The sequence below is a fragment of the Geotrypetes seraphini genome, chromosome 2 (genome assembly GCF_902459505.1).
Source record: "Geotrypetes seraphini chromosome 2, aGeoSer1.1, whole genome shotgun sequence".
NCBI lineage: Eukaryota > Metazoa > Chordata > Amphibia > Gymnophiona > Dermophiidae > Geotrypetes > Geotrypetes seraphini.
Window position 1 is genome coordinate 355,945,745 of NC_047085.1, and position 25,779 is coordinate 355,971,523.

General features: G+C 42.1%; 1 protein-coding gene across 1 annotated transcript in view; it reads right to left on the reverse strand.

Moving 5' to 3' along the window:
- Window positions 1–8,571: 8,571 nt before the first annotated feature.
- Window positions 8,572–25,779, reverse strand: part of TGM4 (transglutaminase 4) — an 88,937-nt gene continuing 71,729 nt past the window's right edge. The window contains exons 9-14 of the mRNA XM_033933792.1: window positions 25,151–25,254; window positions 24,129–24,380; window positions 19,297–19,596; window positions 17,021–17,190; window positions 12,647–12,783; window positions 8,572–10,468 (exon numbers count right to left, since the gene is read on the reverse strand). Coding sequence (XP_033789683.1) covers window positions 10,330–10,468; window positions 12,647–12,783; window positions 17,021–17,190; window positions 19,297–19,596; window positions 24,129–24,380; window positions 25,151–25,254 — 1,102 coding nt within the window. The 3' untranslated portion in view covers window positions 8,572–10,329. The remainder of the gene's footprint in view (window positions 10,469–12,646; window positions 12,784–17,020; window positions 17,191–19,296; window positions 19,597–24,128; window positions 24,381–25,150; window positions 25,255–25,779) is intronic.

Sequence of the window (25,779 nt, forward strand, 5' to 3'; positions counted from 1 at the left end):
TTTCTATGTCATGGGCCGTATCGAGGTGGAAGAGGATCTCTTTTTCCTTAAAGGACCCACGGCAACAAGAGGGCATCCGTTGAAAATCAGGGGTGGGAAATTTCATGGCGACACCAGAAAATATTTCTTCACCGAAAGGGAATAATCTTCCACAACAGGTAATTGAGGCCAGCAGCATGCCAGATTTTAAGAAAAGATGGGATTGGCATGTGGGATCTCTTCATGGAGGTAGTTAGAGGGTGGGCCATTAGTGTGGGCAGACTAGATGGGCCGTGGCCCTTTTCTGTCGTCATTTTCTATGTCTATGTCTATTTTGTAGCTGGTTTATCTATTTATTGGGATATATTAACTACCTTCATGAAGAGATTCATCAAAGGCTGTGTGCAGCAGGTAGTGCTCCACTTAAAACCTACAATTTTAGCAACAGCGCTAGGGCCTTTGGATAGAATGGGCTCTCTCCTCTCATGCAGGTCAGCAGCCAAGGAGGCAGGAGCCAAAAATCAGATTTGAACTATACACAGAATTTTATATACCTGGCAAGCTCCCCCTGATTGTAACACTGGTCAAAGAGAAACTTCCTTCATTCTAGAAACAGTGATATAAGGGTAAAGTCATAAGTATATTGCTTTAGAAGAGTCAGTAGGTGTAGGGTTGCCAGATTTTCCAATCGGAAAATCCAGACCCCTAGACCTGCCCCCAGTTCTGTTCTTCTCCACCCTAGCCCCGCTGCCTGCTTGTCGGGAAGGAAATCTGCGCAGACTTCCTCCCTGCCTGATGCGATTTGAAGATTCTTTTCAAAACCCGGACAAAGTCCCGGATTTTAAAAAGCCGTCCGGGGAAATCCAGACGTCAGGTGTCACTATGGACTACTACGATAGCCCTCAAACCTACAGGTGTCAGCTAAATGAAAGTAGAGCGGGTATTTTGTGGGTTTAGTTAGAGTGGGATATGGCTCTTTTCTCTACAGTCCGCTGCCTACTCCTGGGACCAGCTTGCTACTCTAATAGGTATGGCCATCATATCTGAAGGTATCATAGAGCCACATCTTTGGGAGGTGGGAGGGTGTCAGTGACCACTGGGGGATTAAGGGGGGAATCATGCCTTAATCTTTCCAGTGGTCACCTGGTCATAGTCATGCTTGAAACAGGATTCGACAAATCCATGGTTGTGTTCCATTATGGCAGAAAAACTCCCAAGTCCCACCCAAATCCCCCCCCTAACACGCCCCTTGAAATTTGGAAGAACTGTGGAGAAAAATATCTCAACTCAGTGTTTTGAAAATCACAGCTTAGATGTTTTTGAAGGAAAAACATCCTTCTGCCTCTTTGTGATGTTTCAGATGCTTTTCTCTTTGCACCACCTACTGAGGTGGCATTAACTGTTCTTCACTATTTCTTGCCTTAACAGTTAATATAGCACCTTACTGTGGATTAAATATAAGATGCAGTACCTACCCCATTCCAGTAATCAGTTAAGGCTTTTTGTAGGGAGTTAGCATGACCTATGTGTCAAGCTGCTGCATTAACCTTTAGCGAAGAACACGGAAACAGTGTATGCTAATTCCTCATTAACTATTTTAATTACGCATCTCTCCGGCCGGGAAACATTGGGGGGAGGGGGGTCATGGGGGATCACGGCAGAAGAGATTGGACATCTCTCCTGCCGCGATAGTTACCGGTACTCAGTTCAGTGGCCTGATTCAGAACTTATACCTGTTTTGACTTGGTCTAAGTCAAAACGTATAAGTTCTGTCTGGCAACCTGTCAAACCTTTTTGGTTATGGCTGTTAGATGAGTAAGTCTAGGTTGGCCCACCTCCCGCCCTATCCACTCATCCAAAAATACCCCTTTTCACTCTGGGCATAAAGAGGCAGTGAAAAGGCCCAAGCTGGTTTTAGATACTTCTAGAACCAGTTTTGATTAACGGTACTTGGACGACCTGTCTTTTTGATTGCCCAAGTACCGACTTAGGCTGCTTTTTGGACTTTAAAAAAAAAAAAATTACTATGAGCCCCCTATATTTTAAGTATATGAATCTCATATATAGTTTCATTGACAAAATTCTTATACCCCACACACCAGCTCGTTCACTTAGATCCGCTACTCAAAATCTTATTGGTCCCCTCATTAAAAGTTATTAACACGCGTCGTAACACTATATTTTCGGTAACAGACCCACTCACATTGAATTCTCTGACAGCTTACTTAAGAGAGGAAAGAAGTCTTGATAAATTTAAAGGATCCCTTAAAAGTTTTCATTTCAAAGATACAATTGAGTTTTAATTTCGATTTACCTTCAAATGAGTTTTAATTTTGACTTATCTTCAAATTTTTAGCATCGCCCTGTTTTTGGCTTTGACCATTAATTTTTTTTTTTTTTTAGGTCCTTCCCGATCCTCACATTCTATCCTTTCTATATTTCTTTCCTAAAAAGATTGTAGTTCACCCTTTTTCTCAATGTTCCAGTATGTCTATTAGATGATTACTTGTATTCCCCCCCATTTTAATTGTACATCGCTTAGAATTTTATGTAAAACAATTAATCACATTTTAATAAACTTGAAACCTGTTATATTCTGATCAGGTTGTTTGCAGTATTGGTATTTTCCTTTTTGGGGGCCATTTTATCCTTCAGACAAGACATAAGCACGAAACCTTGCTATAACTATAAAGATTAAACACATTTAGGGACCCTTTTACTAAAGGGCTTTATGCACTTCACATGGAGTTAATGCACAGAAACAGGCTACTGCGTAATCATGTTAAGGGGTTTTGCAGTAGTTTGACAGTTTCTGATCGTTAAACCTCAGTTTACTGAATTTTTCTGTAGAGGACATAGCATGAGCAGAGAATGTTAGCCAGTTAGCCACTTTATACTTACTGCATGCTAACTGGCCAATGCAGAGTCCCAATTTTATAAATGGTGCCTCTGCGCTGAGTAGCGCAGCGTTAAACGTGATTCTATAAAATTTAGGCGTACTTTATAGAATTGAACAATTAGCACCTAAAATGGGCTTAGGCGTCGATTGGCATCCTAATCTTAGGCACACGCTATGTGTGTCAGGGTTTTCTTGGCTTAAATGAGTGTGCCTAAGTCCAAAACAAGTGCCTAGATGAAAAACACATCCACGTTACAATTCTTACTCTCTGGTAGGCACCTTGGACTAAGTACCTACCTCAAAGTGGTAGGCGCCTACCATCCACATAAGTGCAATTAATGTCAATTACAAGTTGTTAATTGCCAACTTTTAAGGGCTCCTTTTATCAAGCTGCATTAGAGGTTTTTAGTGTGAGCCAGCACGGTACATGCTCCGATGACGTTATAATGCCGCTGTACAGAACCATGGTGAGACCTCATCTGGAATACTGTGTGCAATTCTGGAGACCACACTACCGTAAAGACATGCTTAGAGCTGAGTCGGTTCAGCGGATGGCCACTAGAAAGATTTCTGGGCTCAAGGGCCTCTCGTACGAAGAAAGACTAAACAAATTGCAGCTCTACACTCTGGAAGAACGCAGGGAAAGGGGGGACATGATTGAGACATTTAAATACATCACAGGACGTGTCGAGGTGGAAGACAACATCTTCTTTCTCAAAGGACCCTCGGTCACAAGAGGACATCTGCTTAAACTCAGAGGAGGGAAATTTAATGGTGACACCAGAAAGTATTTCTTCACGGAAAGAGTGGTGGATCACTGGAACAAGCTTCCAGTGCAGGTGATCGAGGCCACCAGCGTGCCTGACTTTAAGAATAAATGGGACATCCATGTGGGATCCCTACGGGGGTCGAGTTAAGAAACTAGGTCATTAGCACTCAGACTTAACTGGGTGGGTGAATAGAGTGGGCAGACTTGATGGGCTGTAGCCCTTTTCTGCCGTCATCTTTCTATGTTTCTATGATGCTCATCGAATTTTAGTGTGGGCTGGCGAACATTTACCTTGCCGGCCCATGCTAAAATTTTCTAGCACAGCTTGATAAAAAGGGGGGGGGGGGAAGTTAGGTGTCTAGATCAGCTAGGTGCGCTGATCTAGGTATTATTTATAAAATCTGGGTCTAAGTGTTTCCAAGTTAACCTGGAGCAGATATGGCATATGTTAATCTGAATATTAATGCTTGACCTGCAATCAAAATACTGGGAACATCCCTTCTTGATACCAAGTTAGTTTTGGGCTGGCTGACAATTAAAATTCTGTGTTAAGACCAAAACTTAGCACATTGTATTAGAAGGGCCCCTTAATTCTTTCGGAGATGTTTTTGTAAAAAAGTAAAAAAAAAGCCCTACCTCCTCCACATCATAGGCACAAAAAACTTTTGTGTATAGAAAAACTTTCGCTGATAAAAGTTTTAACTCCAAGATTCAAACACAGCAAGGCCAACAATTGTTTCGTGGCTCCTTGAACCTTGCATCTGGCAATATCTGTTATGCCGTTTTCACTCTGCTGATAATGGCTAGTGGAATTACATTACATTAGAGATTTCTATTCCGCCATTATCTTGCGGTTCAAGGCGGATTTTAGAAGAGTTAAAGAAGGTGGGTTACAAAAGAAGAACATTGGTTATTTCTAGTAATGGTAAAGGATAGATCAGGTAGTATCGGTAAGTCGGAAAAAGATGGGAAGAGGAAGGTATTCGTGGTATTAAGACTTTTTCAGGGATTTCTTGAAGAGTATAGTCTTTATTTCTTTTCTGAACATCTTGTAGTCTGGGGTAGTTATCAGTAGATTGGATATTTGGTTATCTAGTTTTGCTGCTTGAGTGGCCAGGAGGCCATTGTATAGTTTTTTCCATTTAACTTCTTTGATTGGAGAGTGAGTGAATGGAGTGTGTGTTTTTCTGTGTCTGGTTGAGGTAGATTGGATGAGGTGGTTGTTCAGGTAGGTTGGGCCATTACCATTTATAGTTTTAAATAGTATGCAGAATAAGTGGTGTGATAGGGTGAAATCTCCCTTTCCTCCACCTCCTCCTACAGTTGCTGTGCAGACTGAAAATGGCATAACAGATATTGCCTAATGCAAGGTTCAAGGGTCCTGAGGAAGTGGTGAGGAGCCATGAAACGATCATTGGCCTTGCTGTGTTTGAACCTTGGAGTTAAAACTTTTATTAGCAGTGATTCAACTAAAGAGAATATGTTACTAATGAATATTTTTTGTTGGTTGATGCTTTACACAAAAGTTTTTTGTGCCTATGATGTGGAGGAGGTAGGGTCTTTTTGACTCACCAGTACTGAGGCTTTTTTTTGTTTGCATCAGCTTTCTGGTGTCTGTATTTGTAAAGTGGAGAGTTTTTTTGTGAGATTTGATCATATTATTTTTCCTCCACTCTTCCTATTAAATTAGTGTTTGTAAAACCAGAAGTGGATCTTGTTAATTGCCAAAAAATAATTGCCAAATCATAAAAGGATTTGATGATTTTTGGGCAATTAACAAGATCCACTTCTGGTTTTGTAAAAAATAGTACACACACAGAGATATACCTCAATAAATAGGAACCAATTTTTCAATGATTGGGGGTGCTCTTAAGACACCATGAAGAAGTTTCCTCAGTATTGGGGACACTGAAGTACCTATCACACCCACAGAGCTGTTTTCTATGGGAGGGGAAAGAGCTGTGAGAACAGGAGGAGGATGAGGGAGATTTCACCCTATCACACCACTTATTCTGGATTCCACTAGCCATTATCAGTTCTCTGAACTAATGAATTTTGCATGATATCTTGTTTTCCACTGGGATATTTCAGTGGAACAAAACTAATGGAATGACAGTGGAAAAGTATAGCGTGAAGCACGCAGTTAGAACAGAAACATATTTATATCTTTCTAGTTCAAAAATGCAAAAGGCACAGGATTCCTTGCTTCCTCTTGTGACAGATAGAGGTGCTAGAGCTGCTTGGGTAGGAACTTTTTTCCTGCTAATTGATGGGTATCAGTGAGGAAGATGCTTTCTCCCAAAATAATCAATCTTCTGAGACAGGCAGATATTGTTTAATGGAAAGCGGTTCACAATGAAAGGATTCCACTGTATGTACACTTAGAGTATATTCACAATATTGCAGTGATTTATAAATCTTGTTCTTGAGAACGTACAATAATTTGGTTGTCATCTTAACTATAATCTGTAAGTTCAGAGGATTCTAAGAGCAAAGATACAGAAAAGTCCCTCTCGAATATTAACTTCTGGAAAACTAGATTTTGGAACCACTTGGGATGGCCAAATATCAGTTACAAAAAAAAAAAAAAGTGCTGTGTAACTGTAATTTCATACTATAGAACCATAGGGCAAAATGATGATTACTGGTAATTAAAACTGTCTAACTATATTGCTTGTCACACAATGTGACTGAAAGGAATTCAACTCAAAGAACTTCTCAATATTGTCCATAAAGCACTGTTTTCATAGTTTAACATCTCACTCTTCAAGGTGGGTATATCATAAGGCTTATGATACACAGATCATAGGATCTCTTATAACATATATGTTATTTCAGATCCCCAACCTGAGACCGTAGCTTTAATCATGTATACACCACCTGCCCTCATATACACCTACAAATATTGAAGAGTATCTCTATTCCACTTAATGTTACGCCCAACAGCAAGTGCCCAAAAAATACCAACTATCAGCATTTAAATAAATTTTCTTTATAGTCTTCTTAATACTTGATATAACATCAGTACTAGCCAAAACATTTTTTGTGTCGGCAACGCTTATCTTAAATGGTTGTAACCACTGCCAGCACTGGCGGGATTGAATGGACTCCAAACACTCTCCCTCATCTGAGCGTTTCAAGTCAATAAGATCTTCATTGGGGGTATTCTGCCTGCGTTGCCTCATTCCTACAATCATCATATAAAATCTCTAAGCAAATTACATGATGAAGTCCATTCACAAATACAACAGTTCTCCTGCTATCCCGCTGCCAGTATTATTCCCAAATTATAATTCTCATCTTAGGTTACAAGCAACTGTGATTTCAGTCTTTTCTTAAATCTTTATAACTTAGGGCTCCTTTTACAAAGGCACGCTAGGGCCTTAACGCGCAGAATAGCACGTGTTAAATTGTTGCATGCGCTAGCCGCTACCGCCTTCTTTTGAGCAGGCGGTAGATTTTCAGCTAGCGCGCACTATAGCATGTGCTAATCCGGTGCGTGCGTTATAAACACCAGCGCACATTTGTAAAAGGAGGCCTCAATCCTAAATGAAATTAAACAGGTGAATTAGTCCAAAGACCAGGCGTATGATGCATAAAAGCTGCAGGCCTTGCATGTTTTAGACAAATAATAAAAAGCTGACAGTAGCAAATATCCTTGTGTATATGATCCATTCAGAAAAGGAGAAGCAGGCAACAATTCATTATGGAGTTAATGCAATAAAGGGCACCCAATGGGACACTGTGAAATTAGCGCCAAGTGGTATTCTATAAGGGCACTTCATGGGGGTATGTGATATTACAGAAGATGGGAATAAGGCACAGCTTACACATGAACATTACAGGATTACTATAATTCTCTTTTTTCTAGAATGTAACCAGTCTGATTTGCAGTGCTTGCAGTTTGTACAAAATACAGCCTCCAGATTAATAAGCGGAGCAAAGAGAACTGATTATATTACTCCTATATTGCATCAGCTGCATTGGTCACAAATTCTTAAGCGGATTGGTTTCAAGTTGCTTTGCCTTGTTTTTAGTTCTGAATCAACCTGTAGAGCCGTTTGTTCTCACCTGTGTACATAGTTTTTAACATATGAGGGGTGCTGAAAAGTTCTCAGCCCAACCAGGACACGAATGATGTGGATATGGTACAATCAAGGATCTGAAACAATATCAAAACATAGAATTTTGTTCCTGCAAATTGGCATTTAATGAACTAAGATCTAGATTCACTAAGCCCACCGATCAAGTTCCGACCACTTAGCGACCCCTTTACGACCTGATTTCCTTCCAACCCAATTCACTAACCTCTGTCCCGATCATCCTCCGATCTGCGCATGCAAATGAGGGTGAACGACATTCAAATGTAGGCAGGAAGCCATTCACTAAAAAAAAGGGACACCGACTGGGCTGACCGATCCAAAAATAAGCGACTGCTGAGGACCAGTCGCTCAGATCCTTTCCGACTGCCCTGCCTTCTGCCGCCCTGCTCTCTGCCCCGATCTCCTGCAATCTGCCCCATCTGCTCTCGGCCCGATCTCCTGGTTTCTGCCCCATCTGCTCTCTTCCCCACAGTGCAAGCCCGTGGTTTTAACCCGTGGGTTTAAAGTGGGTTAAAACCACGGGTTTTCAAAAAAAAAAAAAAAAAAAAAAAAAAGGTAAAAAGCTCTGCCAGGTACGGAGGGCCAGCGTATGCACAGACCATCTACAGATAGTCTGCGCATGCGTTGGGATCGCTATTCAGCGATCCCAGCAGTTGGTTGGGGGTGTGATTCTGATCGCCCTCATTTGCATGAGAGCGATTCGTGAATCAGCCCCCCGGATACGGATCGGATCCCTCACGGATCAGATCTGATCCGGGCCCTTAGTGAATCTAGCCCTAAGATAACACTCTTTTCAGCTACAGTGTCAAAATAACGCTCAGAATTTAGGAAGTCAGTTGGCTGGGCTGAGAACCTTTCAGCACTCCCTTGTACACAGGCATTTGGTGACTACCATTAGGAGTCAATTTATAGAATTGCCTTCTAAGATATTTAGGCACCGAAGTTATGGACAGCCTTTAAAAGAAAGCATGCAAGTTTAAACTAAACTCTTTTATTCACAGGAAGCCAGTGCAACTCTGTCAATAAGAAGGAAACAGGATGACTCCGCTTGGCCCTCATCTGAATCCAAGCTACTGTATTTTGCACTCTTTCGAAGCAGCCCAATTGAAACTTAGGAACCTTTTAATAAAGCTCTTATCATGTTAATCGCTATGCAACAAAAAAAAGCACAAAGGGCGTCAATGAACAGGGGCTTGTCTTTATTGGCTCAACACAAGCCGTGTTTCGGCATACAACGCCTGCATCAGGGATCAGCCAATAAGCAAAATACGATTACCATACTTTGGGGATCAGTCCTAAAGCCCGAGAACAGAGAACAAACTCTTACTCCTGTGTTGCTTTAACAGGAAAGTGAAAGGCAGTAACAGCTACCACAGTGGCAGGAAGGTTTGCACTAATTTGCACATTAACAGCCTATTACGTTAGGGGCAGGAACAAGGCAGGTCACAAGTGGAGAATGAGCATGGACTGCATAATCTGGTGTGTGCATGGTAATTAATGCGTGTTAACGTCTATTAGGAGCCGCGCAAATTATGACCAGATTCTATGTGCACTAATGCAGATGTCCATGTATTAATTGCACACTGCCAACAATTAGCACCTATCAAGTGCTGATGTTTGCTGTGAGGGGGCATTAAGGGAGGGGGGTCATCAATGTGTGCTACTGTTAAGATGAGTTATTTTACCCCAAGTTGTGCTATTTTAGCTCAAGTTCTCATTGGATAAAATGGGACTGGCAAAATAATCCGTCTTAACAGTAGCACACATTGACGAATTCCCCCCTAATTGCAAAAATAACACATTTTAGTATACAACTGACACGGGGACAGAATTTGTCCCCATCCCTGCGAATCACCATGGGAAACCATCCCGTATCATTGTTTAGTGTCTATCTCAACCTCAGTCCTTCTATACCAATGCAAGGCTTGAGGATCAGTGGTTGTGTCCATTCATACTCTTGATTATTCCCTCTCTCCTTAAAGAATGACACGGGGATGGTTTCCTGAAGTTAACTGTGGGGACGGGAATAAATTCTGTCCCCGTGTCATTTTTAAGTGAATCACAGTATTCTAGTTTACATAAGAAAAAGGGTAAGCCATGTAGAGCCAAGTAGGTATATCATTGCCAAAGACTACATAGGACGGTCAGTGAATGTAGCTCACCACGGTTATGTCCATCCATGCACAAACTGGAGGTGGTAAAACTCGTGTCCAGAAAGAAAAATGGAAAACTGTCCATAAAAATATTTTCATAAATTGACAGTGCTAGAACAACTGCATCTTGATAAGCAGAAAACCCACCTTTAGTTCAAGTATTTACCCAGGGGTGGGGGCTACAGGAATGTGTTCATCAGTCACATCATATGAACACCAAAAATCTTGAGAAAAGATTTGCCAACTATCGTGGAATTCTTATTACTGTAGAAGGGACCATTCCAGTAAAACCCATCCATAGGCAGCTACCCAGATCTGTAGCATAATAGATGAGGTTTGGATCAGAGTTATATTGCCTGTTTACAGTAGACCTGCTGGATTGATGCTGGAAATTTAACCACCTCTTTTGTGGTTTGTAAAATGCCACTATGAAATGGTTATCATTTTCTCCACTGACATCCCTTTGGCCTGTTTGGAATTGAGTTTGGCTACAATTTTCTTTTCTCCGGTTTTAGTGGGAGCACATATTATCTTAGATCTGAAGATCTTGCCTGGCTCAAGATTCCTGAAGGAGGAGAGGGAAAAGAGAGAAAGAGAAAAAAATATTAACACAACTATATTCATGGTATGTATTTATTTTTCATATCATGCACAATTAGATCAAGACTATTCTCTGGTTAAATGATTACCTGCTAATTGTTTATTCATTTTTTAAAATATATATCTTTATTCATTTTTAAGCTATACATAAGTGCAACATATTATACAATCATATTACACTATAAAAGCACTTAAAATCAATCAAATTGTAATCTATGACAAAAAGATATATCACCCCCCATACTCACATTAAAAAATTGCACTCAAATTAAAGAGTTAAAAAAATATTTTCCAGCCCCCCCCACCCACCCACCCACCCAACCTGGACATGCATGACCAAAGGACAAAATCAACCATCACTCTTTGCAAAATTTAGTCAATGGTTCCCAAATCTTCAGAAACTTTTTGTATAGCCTTAATACGTTCCATTAAAAAAAAAACCAAAAAAAAAAAACCTGGGACATTGGATCATTTATAATATTATTATCCCTTGATACTTCAATTTTGGAGATCCATTTGTGATCAGGTGAACAAAGTAATGGAAAATCCAGTGGCACTAACTTATGACACTGTGCTATTTGGCACTTTGATGAGAGCTAAACGCCAAATATCATCCCATAATAATAAACTTCTCTTTATTATGACAGGGGTTGCCATACAGCTTATTCTAAGGAACTGGAAAAACTGGGATAGATTGAACTATACCTTTTGGTGGGAGTCTCTCTTCCACATTTTTGTTTATTCATTTTGAAATGAGAAAGTAATAATAGAGGGTGCTGAAAAGTTCTCAGCCCAACCAAGAAAGGAATGATGTGGAGCCATGAAACTTACAAGTTATTCCACATAGTCTCACTAAGTTCAACACACTTGGCACATCATGCAGGAAGTTTCTGTAACCCTTCCAAAAATACTCTGATGTCTGCTCACTGAAATACTGCTCCGCTGCTGTAATCACCTCTGAATCACTTGAAAATTGTGGCCCTTCAAACTCTTTTTAAGGTTTGGACATAGAAAATAGTCATATAGAGTAAGATCTGGTATGTAGGGTAGATGGTCTATGCCAGTGATCCCCAACCCTGTCCTGGAGGACCACCGAACCAATTGAGTTTTCAGGCTAGCCCTAATGAATATGCATGGAGCAGATTTGCATGCCTGTCACTTCCATTATATGCAAATCTCTCTCATGCACATTCATTAAGGCTAGCCTGAAAACCCGATTGGCCTGGTGGTCCTTCAGGACAGGGTTGTGGACAACTGGTCTATGCACTGAAACTCCAACTGCATCAAAACATCTATCGTTTTGCCAGCCTTGTGAGCAGGTGCATTGTCTTGCAAAAAGAGAGTTCCTTTCCACAGTTTCCCTCTCCTTTTTTTTTTTTCCACAATTCCTCCTTTAATCGGCACAGCAATCTACAATAGTATTCTGCATTAACTGCTTGGCCCCTTGGAAAATAGTCATTACAACACCTTCCTGATCCCAAAACACCGTGGCCTTGACCTTTCCTGCCAACTTTTGGGTCTTGAATTTCCTTGGCCTTGGAGACCTGAGTGCCATCATTGCATGGAGTGTTGTTTTGTCTCAGGATCATAGTGGTGTAACCATGTTTCATCAACGGTAACTAGTCGTTCCATGTGAAGCCCGATACACCAGGTTTCTGGTTGGGTTTCAGTCCTGTGCCAGTGACAGAATGATTGCACTTCTGACTTGTCATATTTTTATTCCTTGAAATGTGTCTTCATTTGTTAAGCACTAGAGTAAAAACAGGCTTATGGCATAGTTCTTGTCCTTTGCAATGAAGTGCCAAACTCTATGAGTTTCCTAGAGCCTCTCCTGGAGGCTCATCTAGCCAGTATGGTTTTTATGATGGCCATGATAAGATAAATTTGCATATGTTGGAGAACCAGTGTATATAGATGTATGTCATGCATATTCACGTAAATGTAAAAACCCTGACTGGCCAAAGATGTCTCCACATGAGCGTTAAGAGGCACTATCTTAGAGACTCCACTAAGTTCCATAAAGAACCAGTACCCAATATTATTAAAAGAGAGTTCTCAGACCACCCAGAATCAAAAGGAAAAATGTTCTCTATATTCTCATGTTGCAAGTTCTGTACAACATTGTGTAATTTTAATATCTTACCCTTGATCAAAGGTTGCCATTTTAAATAAGCCCAGCCCTTCCACATGCAGTTTACAGTTTTCCATAGGAATTTTCAAAGTGTTCTTGAAAGTAAAAGCACAGATGAAGTCCTTATTGAGTTTTGCAGTTTCTGGCATCTATAAAATAAAATAGGATTGTTATTTTACAGAGTGGTGGGAAGTATCTGTGCTATATTCTGATTAGAAAAACTAGGAAAGTGCAAGCAAGGACATGTTCTCCCGTTCTCTTCAGGTTACTTTTTATTATTTCTCTTTCTGGACCCTTCTGGTTCTGTAGTAAGACTTACATAAGTGCTACCAGGGATGTCACCACGAGTGGGCCTCAGACCCACTCAGCAGCTGGGCACACCATTCCTGTCCCTGGTAGAGATTCCTAAACCCCACCAGCTGAAGAAATGCAGAGCCCGCCCCCAAGTTGGAACAGTGCGACAGTCTGCTTGAGCCACTGACACCGACACCATGAGCTCAGTGGGAGGTTGGAGAGAGGGAGGCAAGAGGAAATAGAGTGCTTAGGGGGAAATTCTGTACATGGCATCAAAAGATAGGTGCCTATAATATAGGAGCCTTCCTCTTTTCAATCACACTTAGGCGCCTATTACGAATCATGCATAACTTAAAACTTAGGCTCCTGTAATGTAAACCAGGGTTTTAAAGACCTACATTATAGGTGCCTAGGTCTTTTAGAGCAGTGGTTCTCAATCCTGTCCTGGGGGACCTCCAGCCAGTCAGGTTTTCAAGATATCCCTAATGAATATGCATGAAAGAGATTTGCATATAATGGAAGTGACAGGCATGCAAATCTTTCTCATGCATATTCATTAGGGATATCTTGAAAACCCGACTGGCTGGAGGTCCCCCAGGACAGGGTTGAGAACCACTGTTTTAGAGAATCATACCTATTGGCACCTAAGTCTATCTCTGCCCCTAAACATGTCTTCTTTGGAGTTAGGTGTCGCTAGGTGTCATGTGATAGGTACCTACCTATCTTTTGTAGAATTGTACCTAAGAAGAAAGGTGCCTATCGCCCAATGAATTTTTATTTTTTTAAATTATGAGCTTGTTAACTAACTTTAGGCCCACCCATGTTAAAAGTTGGTAAAAAAAAAAAAAAAAAAAAAAGGACAGCCATATTCCAAGAATTCCTGTATCTGCAAAAATACTACCTTGATAACTTTACCTAAGTAAAGGATATTGGGTACAGGCCTAACCAGTGGCATAGTGAGGGTGAGAGGCACCTCTCCCTGCCCTCTTCTCCATCCCCACCCCACCCCTGCCGCACATGCATGTGCGCCCCTTCCCTTCCCCCATACCTCTTTAATTTTCCTGCCGCAAGCAACATCACGAACCTATTGCCTGCGTTGACGTTAGCTCTCCCTCTAATGTCATTTCCTAGGCACGGGACCTGCAAGTGATGATAGAGGGAGAGCAGACGCTGGTGTGAGCAGCAGGTTAGAGTTACTGCTTGCCCCAGCGAAAAGCTAGAGGTATGGTGGGGGGGGGAGGGGAGTGAAGGCACGCAGGGCAGGGGTAGTAGTAGGAAGGAGGGGAGCAGAGAGGAGGACGGGTGCCAGACCGTCCCCCCACTTACTTTGCCACTGGGCCTGGCTATTATCTTTTTCCACCTCCAAAGTGAGATTTTCAAATGGCTACAAAGATACCTTTCTGCAAAGGCTGAGTTAATAATGACCCTAAGTCTTTCTTTTCAACTTTGAACCTGCGACCTTAAATTAACCTTGCTGGACACAGATCAAACGACTAGAAGATCGTCAAACTAAATTTACAATACTATTAAATTGCAACAAACAATATGGGGATAATTCTGTTTAAAATTTCCCCCCTCCAGTGAAGGCCTATTCTACAATAGCAGTTGGGGATTCCATTATAGAATGCCATTGTAATCTGGCATCAGTGCACCTCTATGCACACAAAGTTAGAGCAGCCAAAAACTTGACGTAACCGTGGTCATGTAAAGACATCAAGGGCATGTGGAACCACAGAATTCTGTAAGTTGTACAGGTTAAGTGGCAACCCTAGCCATGCCCATCCCATGCTCCACCCATGTGACTGCCTTCCTCTTGCATTTATGTGCTACGCCACTTACATGACAAAATAGCACTTACCCCCTCTTCTAAGAAACCGCGCTAGCATTTTTTAGCGCAGAGAGCTGCGCTGCTCCCAACGCTCACAGGAACTCAGTAAGCGTTGGGAGCAGCGCGGACCATTCAGCGCGGCTCTCTGCGCTAAAAAGTGCTAGCGCAGTTTCGTTGAAGAGGTGGTTAGTTGTGTTGCTACTACTCATAAAAGTGCTCAAGTGGCTCGCAAACGTAGGCACCTTGTTATAGAATTGCCCTTATTCCCCAGACTCTAGATATGGTGCCCAAATTTGGGCATACTGCCAAGATGTGCACACAAATTAATTGGATAATAATAATAATAATTTTTATTCTTATATACCGCCAGACCACGAATAGTTCTAGGCGGTTCACAGCAGATAAGGCTGAACATCCAGCAAATATACAGTTCAACAAGATTCATCAATTTCTAGAATGTACACAATAGTGATAGGACAAAAGTGCACCGGACAAAGCCGCACCGACATTTCGGCCCAGATAACTGCGCACAAGACTCCAGTGTGCCGCTGCCAAAGTCAATCTTAAAGAGCTCATAGCCATCAATAACCGGGTGCTATCAAACAATTATTGATGCTAATTGGGACTCATTAAAATTTGCATACACATCTGGCTGTGCGCAGTTCTATAAGGCAGGGAATCTAACTCCTACAACGCATATCCCATAAGGGGGCGTGACCGTGGGAGGCGGAGGGGCATGTCAGGGGTGGTCCATAAAGTTACACTTGCACTTTTGAATACTGGTAAATGCAACTAACTGGAGTCCATCAATACTCCGCCCTGAAGAGATGAGGTTTGTGTGGGGTTGGATTTGGGGGACGGAATGGGACAGACCTGGGGGTGGAGTCATGCATCCTCTTTTACCAGATGGAAAATCCGGTAACCCTAATCCATAGGCAAATAGAGTTTCTAGAAAACTGTATTCATTCAAGAACATTATGTATTTTGAATTTTCCTATATGTCATCTTTTGTCTCCTAAGATATAATTGCTTAGATATTTAAGGGAGATATTGCAGTTAAAGTGGATGATATGATTATTCCTCCTGCCGTCATCCCCGAGCAGGAGAGATGCCCACTCCCTCCTGCCAGAACCCCTCTCTCAAGACATCCTCCGGCAGGAGTGATGCCCAGTCCCTCCTGCCGGAACCCCCCCCCTTGAAGGCATGCCCCCACCCTGACCCCCCCAGCCCTCCCAGACCCCACCAGTACCTATTTTTTGTTGGCCGGCCGGAGTGATGGGCCTGCCCTTTCCCGGTGCATCAGGAGATACATCGGGGAGGCGGCTAAGGCCCTGATTGGCCCAGGCACCTAAGGCCCTCCCATAGGAGGGGGCCTTAGGCACCTGGGCCAACCAGAATCTTAGGCCTCTCTCCCAGTGCATTCTGGGATGCGCTGGGAGTGGCCTAAGACTCTAATTGGCCAGATCCCTTAGGCCACTCATGTGTGCAATTCTCAAAAGCCGCTTAGGCAGCTGCTGAGACCAGGTGTCCTATACAGAATCTGGCCCTAACAATGTATTTCTCATTTACCATGTGGAATATATTGTGCCTTAAGTATGTCATACCTATCCTCTGTTCATAACCCACCCAATTACCGCTCCCTAACAGAAAATGCACTAAATATGCTAATTGTTAAAATAAAGAAAGAGCAATTAACACGCTTTTGCACCACCAGTTAACATGTCCTAAGTTATGAGTTTACTGCCTAACATGCTTTAGTAAATATACCTCTTAGACTGGGTTTTGATATGATATTTTACTTTTTTCATTAGCAGGAACTTTTCATTCTTTGTATTAATTTTGTAGTGTTATTTGTATGTTTTAAGTATTTATTTATTAGGATTTATTTACACTTTTTGAAGAAATTAACCCAAGTTGGTTTGTAAGCTCTTCTGGGCAGGGACCATTTATAAATATCAAAATATACAGCGCGGCGTATGCCTTTCAGTGCTATATAAGTGATAAGTAGTAGCAGTAAGGTGGTATACAACATAAGCAATAAACAATAAATATTCAAAGAACAATTCATATTATAGCATAATATGCATTAAGTTTGTGATTTACTCTGTTTGATTATCAACTGCTGAGAATTGTAAATTAGCAAATTGAACTAGAAATGTCAGTTGGAACCTACCACAAGAGGAAGTAGTCTACAGGAACTATATAACATGTATTGGAAGCTGGGTTCTGATGTATCTGCTTTGGTAGTACAAATTGTTTCTTACCTCTACCTTGATTGATGGATATTCAAATGCTATCACAAAAGTCTCACTGAATTTCTCCTCAGTGCCCTTTGTTTCAGAAATGGCATGGGCTCTGAACTGAAGCTCATCCTCCACAGACGTCACGGTCTTCATGTACACATCAGCTGGTATGTTCAGAGGGACCGCAGTGGCTGCACCAACAAAGACAATGGACAAAGAAGTTGTCAAAATCAGGTAAACCAAACAATGAGATGCATAATGGGTATTATAGTCTCTCCATGCTTCACTTAATATTTTACCCAGCTGTTTTCTATGTCAAGACTCAGGCTCTGGTAATTTTTGGTGGACATTTTTGACTAAAAGAAAGCACGTGGGCATCCCTCCTGCCGTGCAACTCTGGGGGAAGGGTCGGGGGTTCCGGGGGAGTGGCAGCAGAAGGGAGTGGGCATCTCCCCTGCCAGGCAACTTCGGGGGACCAAAGGGGCTGGCATCAGGAGGGAGTGGGCATCCCTCCTGCTGATTTTGAGGGTACTTGTCGGGGGGGGGGGTCCCCTGCCACAGCCACTCAGCTGATTGTGTCAGGGGTATTTTCCCCCCAATCAGCTGAGCCAGCAGGACTCCCTGAAACTGTAGCTGATCAGGGATTCCCTTGCCATGATCAGCTGATGTCAAGTGATCCCTTGATCAGGCAGGCGTGATTCTGTAACTAGTGCCTATGACACGGGCACTGGTTAGAGAACTGGGGAGGGGGGGGGGTAGGCGGGGTTAGGCGTCGGTCCAGACGCGATTCTGTATAGGACATCGTGTGAGATTCTCAGCCGCTTCTTAGGTCTCTGCTGTGACAGGCATCCTATACAGAATCAGCCCAACTCTATAACACAGCTTGCAGTGAGCACTACAAATCACATTATAGCTAGAAAAATACCATCCTGGGAGCCTCAAGCATCACAGCATGACCCAATGTTTTCATGCTGCATCTTAAAGGGGCTGTGATACTGACCCTGCCATCCCCTGATGATCACCACAACCCCCCCTCCTTATTTTAAGCCCCTCCCAATCTTAATCTCCCCCTCGATAGATAGACCCACTCATCATTATTGTGAAGAAAGAAGCAGATCTTTCAGAACACAGTGGATGTACGAACTAGTAGTAATCTAAAAACTTTATGCTTAAAAAAAAAAAGCCATAAACCCAGGGTAGCAAAGGGGATAGCCTGAAATGTTTCCATATCATCACCAGCATCAGAGGCAGTTAAATAATTCTGGATGGCTCATAGCACAGCACCTAAAGTGAAATAATAGGAGAAACACTAAGTGGCCCTTTTACTAAACTGCGTTAAGCAGCTAACAGTTAGATGTAGCAGGTAGACTATAGGGGGATATCTGCGTTACTGTCTCTTGTCTTAAAAAAGCAGCCACAGTGATTAAAAAAACCTCCCATGTTAGCCACTTAACATGGAGTGGGCAGGATATGGGTATGACAAATGTAGATGGAACTGGGGCTGGCTGTGAGAGCTATGACGCAGGGTCATTACCACACACTAGCTGTCTTGACTGCTGATAACACAGCTGAGCTAGAGAATGGCACGGGGACAAATTTGTCCCCGCAGAACTCAATTTCCCCGTCCCGTCCCCGCGAGTTTTGTCGCTGTTCCTGCCCCTTCCCTGTAAGCTCTGCCTTAACCGAACAAGCCTCGAACACTTATGATTTTAAAGTGTGTGAGGCTCGTGCAGATGAGGACAGAGGTTGCAGGAATGGGGCAGGGACAGGAAAAGAACTCACGGGGATGGGAAAATGAGTTCCCGTGGGGATGGGGAAAAATCCCCATGTCATTCTCTAAGCTGAACATACCACTGCCTCAAAGAAGGGGGGAGTAGCTTAATAGCAAGTGCCGTGACCTGAGAAGCAGGGAAACTGACCTAAGTTCCCAATAAAGCTCCTTGTGATCTTAGACAAATCGCTTATTAACTATTAGCCAGCAAGCTTCTCGTTTCCTGTGCTTTCTTGTTGGATTTTTGCCTCTACTCTGGTTCAGCATGTATGGATCATTTGCATGTATAAATGGTGCTCTTTACACCGATAGAGGCCATGAAAACATTCAAAAATTACATTCATAATAATTAAACATCAGGGAGCCGATATCCAGATCCCAGGACTTAGGTGGACTGTCTCCCCTCATTATAACAAATTTTTCTGCTGCTGTACCTTGGCATCCCTGTTGCTCCAAAGCTACTCTGTGGATTTTCCAGTCATATATCAGTGGACAGTACAGAGAGTATCACAGAAAATTACCTTACCTTGTTGGCCTCCTACTTCAATGGTCCGTGTGATGGATGCCAAGCTAGCCTCGGTTTTTCCAGTGTAGGTTACAATCTTACAATTGGCAATGAGGTTAACGGTCTGAACCTGGGTAGAACTGTTGTTTATAACAATATTCAGAGCGATAGGGTTTCCAGGCAATAAAGTTTTGTCACCCAAAATCTCCACTTTAATGGCTGGGGAGGACACGAAGGGAGAAGGTGTGGGATTGGAGACACAGCCATGTGGTTGTATATAGGAGCAAGCTAGGGCCATAGCTTTCCTTTCTTCTGGGGAGCCTGAATTATAGCAAAGACAGATGTAATATACATGAGACATAATATTACACAGATATAGTGGGGTAAATTTTCAAAGCCATGCACTTGCACAATTAATTCTGAAGCTGTGTGTCTAATGTTAGTGTGAGATCAACAGGGGTTTATGGTAGCAATAATAATGAAAGAACCAAAATCATAGGAGAATATTGTTTATAGCTCATGAACGGAAGTCTCATTAAACAATTGGTACCAGAAGAAGGATATATGTTATCTAGGGTTATTAAAAACCTCAGATTTGCTCCAATATCAGATCAAAATGTGTTTGGAAAAATCTGAAGTCAATGTTAAGTGGAGGTAATGTAAATGAAACTAGTAATACTTGGGCAATTCCAAACATTAAACATATTATTGCAATTGTATCAGGAAATTAATGACAATAAATCATGGCCAGTACCCAAGAGACATTGATAGTTTATGGCGCTTATTTTAGAAGTTCCATTTGCATTCTAGATACCTTTAATTTGGCACTTGGAGCACAACAATCCATGCATTATGTTTATAGAAAAATATAAAGTTTATAGATGTGGCAATGCATGGTGAATTGATGAAAAACAGCTGGAAAAAATAATAAAATACCACAATTTAAAAATTGAAGTGGAAAGACTTTGGAGGAAAAAAATCAATAATAATATCAATTGTGATTGGAGCTCTTGGAGAAATACTGATTGAACTCCCAAAATACTTGTAAAGTTTAAATTTAAAAAACACAACCTCATCCATTTTGACCCCCCCCCCCAAAAAAAAAAAAAAAAACCAACAATAAAAACAACCAACTGCCCTACTTGGAACAATATACATTTTAGGCCTGATTCTGTAAAGGCCTGATCTCGGCAGCCACCTAAGAAGTGGCCGTGGATAGCGTGTCAATCATGCATCAGTGTCCTTTACAGAATCACAGCTAGTTTTCCTGACAGATGCCTTAAATGTAGACCAGCATTTTGAAGGCTTATATTTAAGGAGTCTGTCTCGAATCTACTGAGATGTATAGGGACGCTTAAGCACTCCCAAAGCCATTTCCGTGCAAAACTTGCTCCCTGTCCATTGTCTCCCCAGCAGAGATCTATGTGCAGGGCATATGTGCTAGATGGTGTGTCACACAGGCCACAACCCTGGTGCCATACATGAGGGTATAAAAACAATACTAGCAATATAAAATCTACTCTTTGAAAACAATTATATTGAAGCATAATTACCTCCTGCAACAGGAAGAAAACAGAAACTAAGCATAAAAAATGGTGTGGTTTGCAAAGATCAGTAAGCATCTGGCCTCTTCTGTATAATAATTTACACAGCAACTATCGAAGCCATATACCCAAGCAAATGAGTATTGGTTTATGCGCACTGTTCCCGTCCCATCTCTGCAGGTTCCATCTCCATCCTAACCCCATCCAATGAGCTCTGCTCCTATCCCTGCCTCATCCCCATGGACTCTGTCCTCATTTGCACAAGCCTCGAACACATGATTTTATATTTAAATCTTTTTATTAAAGTATAAAAAGGGGCAATATTCTATATAACTGTTTATAAATCACAAATAGACCCTTCGTTTCTATCTGGTTTTGGTACAACCTTCCCAAAGATTCAGTTGCCTGTGTTTTTAAATCATCTGGGAAGGTAATTGGATTGTGTTTCAGACACGGGTGTAGAAGAGAAACTAGACTGTGTAGGGGATGAACAAGAAAGTAAGTTTTTATTAAATATTAGAAATGTTCCTTGATGCCAGCAACAATGGATGAATCTGTTGCAGTAACAGTAAGGCAGCAGAGCAGCTGGACACATGATGGAAGGATGTTGCAGATGGCATATAAGACACCAAATTATGTCATTTAGCAGCAGTTCATTGAGAGGGACATGATAGAGACTTACAAGATCATGAAGGGCAAAGAGAAAGTGGAGAGGGACAGATTCTTCAAACTTTCGAAAGCTACAAGAACGAGAAGGCATTCGGAAAAATTAAGAGGGGATGGATTCAGAACCAATGCTAAGAAGTTCTTCTTCACCCAAAGGGTGGTGGACACCTGGAATGCGCTTCCAGAGGGTGTGATAGGACAGAGTACGCTATTGGGTTTCAATAAAGGATTGGATGCTTTCCTGAAGGAAAAGGGGATCGAAGGGTATAGATAGAGGATTACTATACAGGTCCTGAACCTGATGGGCCGCCACGTGAGCGGACTGCTGGGCGCGATGGACCCCTGGTCTGACCCAGCAGAGGCACTGCTTATGTTCTTATGTTATCTCCTAAAATGCTATTAAATTTAGGCACGGTTACACTTTTTGTCCATATATTTTTAAGCTATTGGAAAAAAGAGTCATTTGAGGGCTGGGGAGAGGTGGGGGGGGGGAGTGTGTTTAGAACAGAGGAGTAAAATAGTCCATATACTTTCAATTCTCAAATGTATATGTACTAATCTCCCTCCTGCCGCAACCTCTGGAAATATCATCTGCACAGTACATAAATTCCTTTAGCTCACACACACTGTGCACTATTTTCTGTTTTCAAAGAGAAGGAATACTTTTTGTTTTTCTTTGAAAATGTCAGTAAACGTGTTAAAGTTACTTGCATAGTTTGCAACAAGACTGCACTAACCTATGCTGGATCCAGAAGAACAATACATCTTACCTGCCAGTCCTATTGCTTAATGGCTGCGCACCCAGTCCACACTCTCTGCCATGCCCTGCCAGGCTCTGCAGCCAGCTCCCCTCTCTCTCTCTGCCCTGTCCTGTGTGACAAACCTAGCATCAGCTCTAGTCTTGACTCTGGTAAGATCCGGTGCAGAAGAGCTGACCAGGTTGATTCTGGCGGTCAACTTGAGACTGACCTTTCTTACCCCTATATTCAGAATGATAATGGTATGGAACAGAGGCAGACAGACTGGCAACAGCAGCCTCCGGGCTATAGGGCAGCTAGAGAAGCCACAAGGAATGTAGTTGCACTGAATAAACCCAGGCAGAGAAAAGCTGCTTTAGAACCAAAGCCCCCCCTCCCCCCGCTACAGGCTGAACGGGATTGGCTCTGAGCTGCTTAAGAGCAGACTGATGCAAGCAGGAGGAGGAGGAGCGAGTGACCAGGGTGAGTCACTCCCACAGCCCAAGACAGGGCAGGAGCTGTGGGGCCAAGCAGCAGAGCCAACAGTTTCAGATTGGCCTATGCAGGAGGTGGAAGAAATCTTCCCTACCTCAGACTTCCAGATTGCTGATTGTGTGGAAGGAATGGAGGTACAAGCTACTGGCCCTATGATAGAAAGCCAGACAGAATGCATGGACATTGAATGAAAGAAAGTGAGTAACTGTGAAGCAATTAGTGTTTTTTTTCTTTATTCTTGTGCTTTCTTTCTGTGCAAGAAAAGCCTGAAGAATTTGCTATGTGTTTGGGCTTTATTATGATTTTTGGTTTGCAATACTTAACTGAATACTGACTACTGGATTTACTTAAAGCCAAGTTTCAGCAAAAGAACCTAAAGGTTGAATATTTAAGTTTATTTTCCAACTGTGAAAATCCTGCTGTGGCTCCCGTTCCTGGGAAGCTAATTAGCTTATCTCCCTCAGCTGTTTGTTTTTGCCTTCCATGAGGTAGCTGAAGAAACTTCATGCCTCTAACAAATATTGCTGGGAGAGAATTTAACTTGTGTTTGAACACCATTATAAAGGGCATTTCTGAATCAGAGTACAAGGTCTCAGGCAAAACCACCTGTATGAGATTTCTGTTTTGGTATTTCTTTATTTTTGCAATGGACTTTGTTTTGAATGAAATGCTAAAGTGACTTTGTTTTATGTTTCACCTTTTTGACCACTGGGGTCAGAATAAACACCTTATTTTTTGCCTTGGAGCATTTTGTCTGAGTGGTGGTGTTTTATGAGGTCATACTTACCTTTCTCTCCCCAGCCTAGGCAGTCGCCTAGGGCCAACCAAAAAGTCCTGAATATACCCCTGGTTAAAGGGGACACGCCAGAATTCCAGTGTTTGTCACAGATTAGCTCTGCTCTGAGGAGTGTTTGTGACACCTGTCAGGTAGTGAATCAATTTGTTTCCCCCCAAAACTGGACAATTTCCAAGAGGAAAAGTCCATAGTCTGTTATTGAGAGAAAGACATGGGGGAAGCCACTGTTTGCCTTGGATTGGTAGCATGGAATGTTGCTACTCTTTTGGGATTTTGGCCAGGTACAAGTGACCTGGATTGGCCACCATGAGAATGAGCTACTGTGCTTGATGGACCTTTGATCTGACCCAGCAAGACTATTCTTATGTTCTTATGATACTAAATTCACTGCTTTAAATTGAACAGCAGGCAAGAATAAAAATAGTATTTGTGCTAATAAGTATCAGATACAGCAAAGCTACTCAGTTCCAGTCCTTGAGGTCCATAGGCAGACCAGGTTCCAATGAATATGGAAGAGAGAGATTTGCATACTAAGGATATCCTGAAAACCTGGCTAGCCTGTGAATCTCGAGGACTGGAATTGAGTAGCCCCGAGTTACAGGCTCAGTGACTCACCTTCCTCAAACTTGTACTGACAGGTGATATCTTCTCTCGTGTTCATGCCAACTGCTTTGGTGCTGATGCATTTCCCGATGCACAATTTCTCTTCTTTCACTTGCACCTTATTTTCTCGCCCATCCACAGTCTTCACCAACCAGTAGATCCGATCAGCATTTACCTCCGCAAATATAAACTTAGAATCGTGGAGCAGATAAACCTCTCCCGTCTTGATAGCTTTCAGAGGTGAAGGGCCACACTGAAAAATATCTGCAATGGCCGAGCATTTGTGGGTAATTTCAGAAATGGTTGGCTTTCATAAAATTGTGTGATCACATATATGCATAAAAAATACATGTATGGAAAGTAACCCCTTAATTCTATATAAAGTGCTGAAAATTGCATATACAAATTTGGGCATGTACCCAATTTGTGCATGTATTTTAATTGAATAACATTGGCATTTCAACAAGAAATTGACACTACACTTCTCTCTCCAAATTTGTGGGTTTAAGACTCGCAACTTTGGTTATTTGCGAGTTTCAAAACCCTGACCCACACCTGTCTCCCAGACCTCTCCACACTGTACCTGGTGGCCTAGCAGTGAAGAAGGGCAGGAGCGATATTCCTAAGCTCCTGCCCGTGCAGAGCCATCACCAAAAATGGCTGCTGTGAGTTCCCACTGTAGTCTCATGAGATCACTTAAACTCATGGTAGCCATTTTTGTTGATGGCTCTGCATGGGGCAGGAGCGTAGGAAGATCACTCCTGCCTCGCTTCACTGCTAGACCACCAGGTAAAGTGTGGAGAGGTCCGGGAATACAATGAGGGGTGTTTTACTAGTTTGGTACGTATTGGGTGTGGTGAGGCATATTGCCAGACTAGTATAAAGATGTTCACAGTAGTGCTGCTTGCACTGAACCTATTTTAATTTTTGTACAGATGTGAAGGTAGGATTAACAATCCATCACCTTTCATGTGCATGTTACAGCTAGTCACCACATGTTGCAAGTGTCCCTTTCTGCATACTGCACTTCTTACCTTCACTTGGTTCCTGTGGCGTGGCATCAATTGCTTGCCAACCATCGAAACCAGAGGGCAAATCTTGTCTTTTCATCCATACATCGTTCCACACATGAAAATTCCTGTACAGATCGTATAGCACCCAAAAAAAATAGTTGGTTTTCAAGTAAAGGACTTACTAGATTTCACTCTATCCCAGTGGTTCTCAATCCAGACCTTGGGGCACAGCAAACCAGTCAGGTTTTCAGGATATCCATAAGGAATATGCATGAAACAGATTTGCTTGCATCACCTCTTTAGCAAATCTCTAATGCATATTCATTGTGGATATCCTGAAAATCTGACTGGATGGGTGTGTACCGAGGACTGGATCAAGAAGCACTGATTTGTCATAAATGTAATCACTCAATCTCACTGCTACAGCTTAAAATGGAAATTCAAATTACATGGACCAGAATTTATAGAAAAACTTTTGATCCCCGTTATCCCCCTGTGTACAGTTAAGCCAAAAATTGGATCTGCCTCATTCACAGACCTTAAAAGGGATCATTCAATTACTACAGAATAATGACAATATTATCTTATGGCATTACAAAGCTTTTGGGAGGTATATTTTATGAAACACAAAACTGTAAATGTCATTGAAA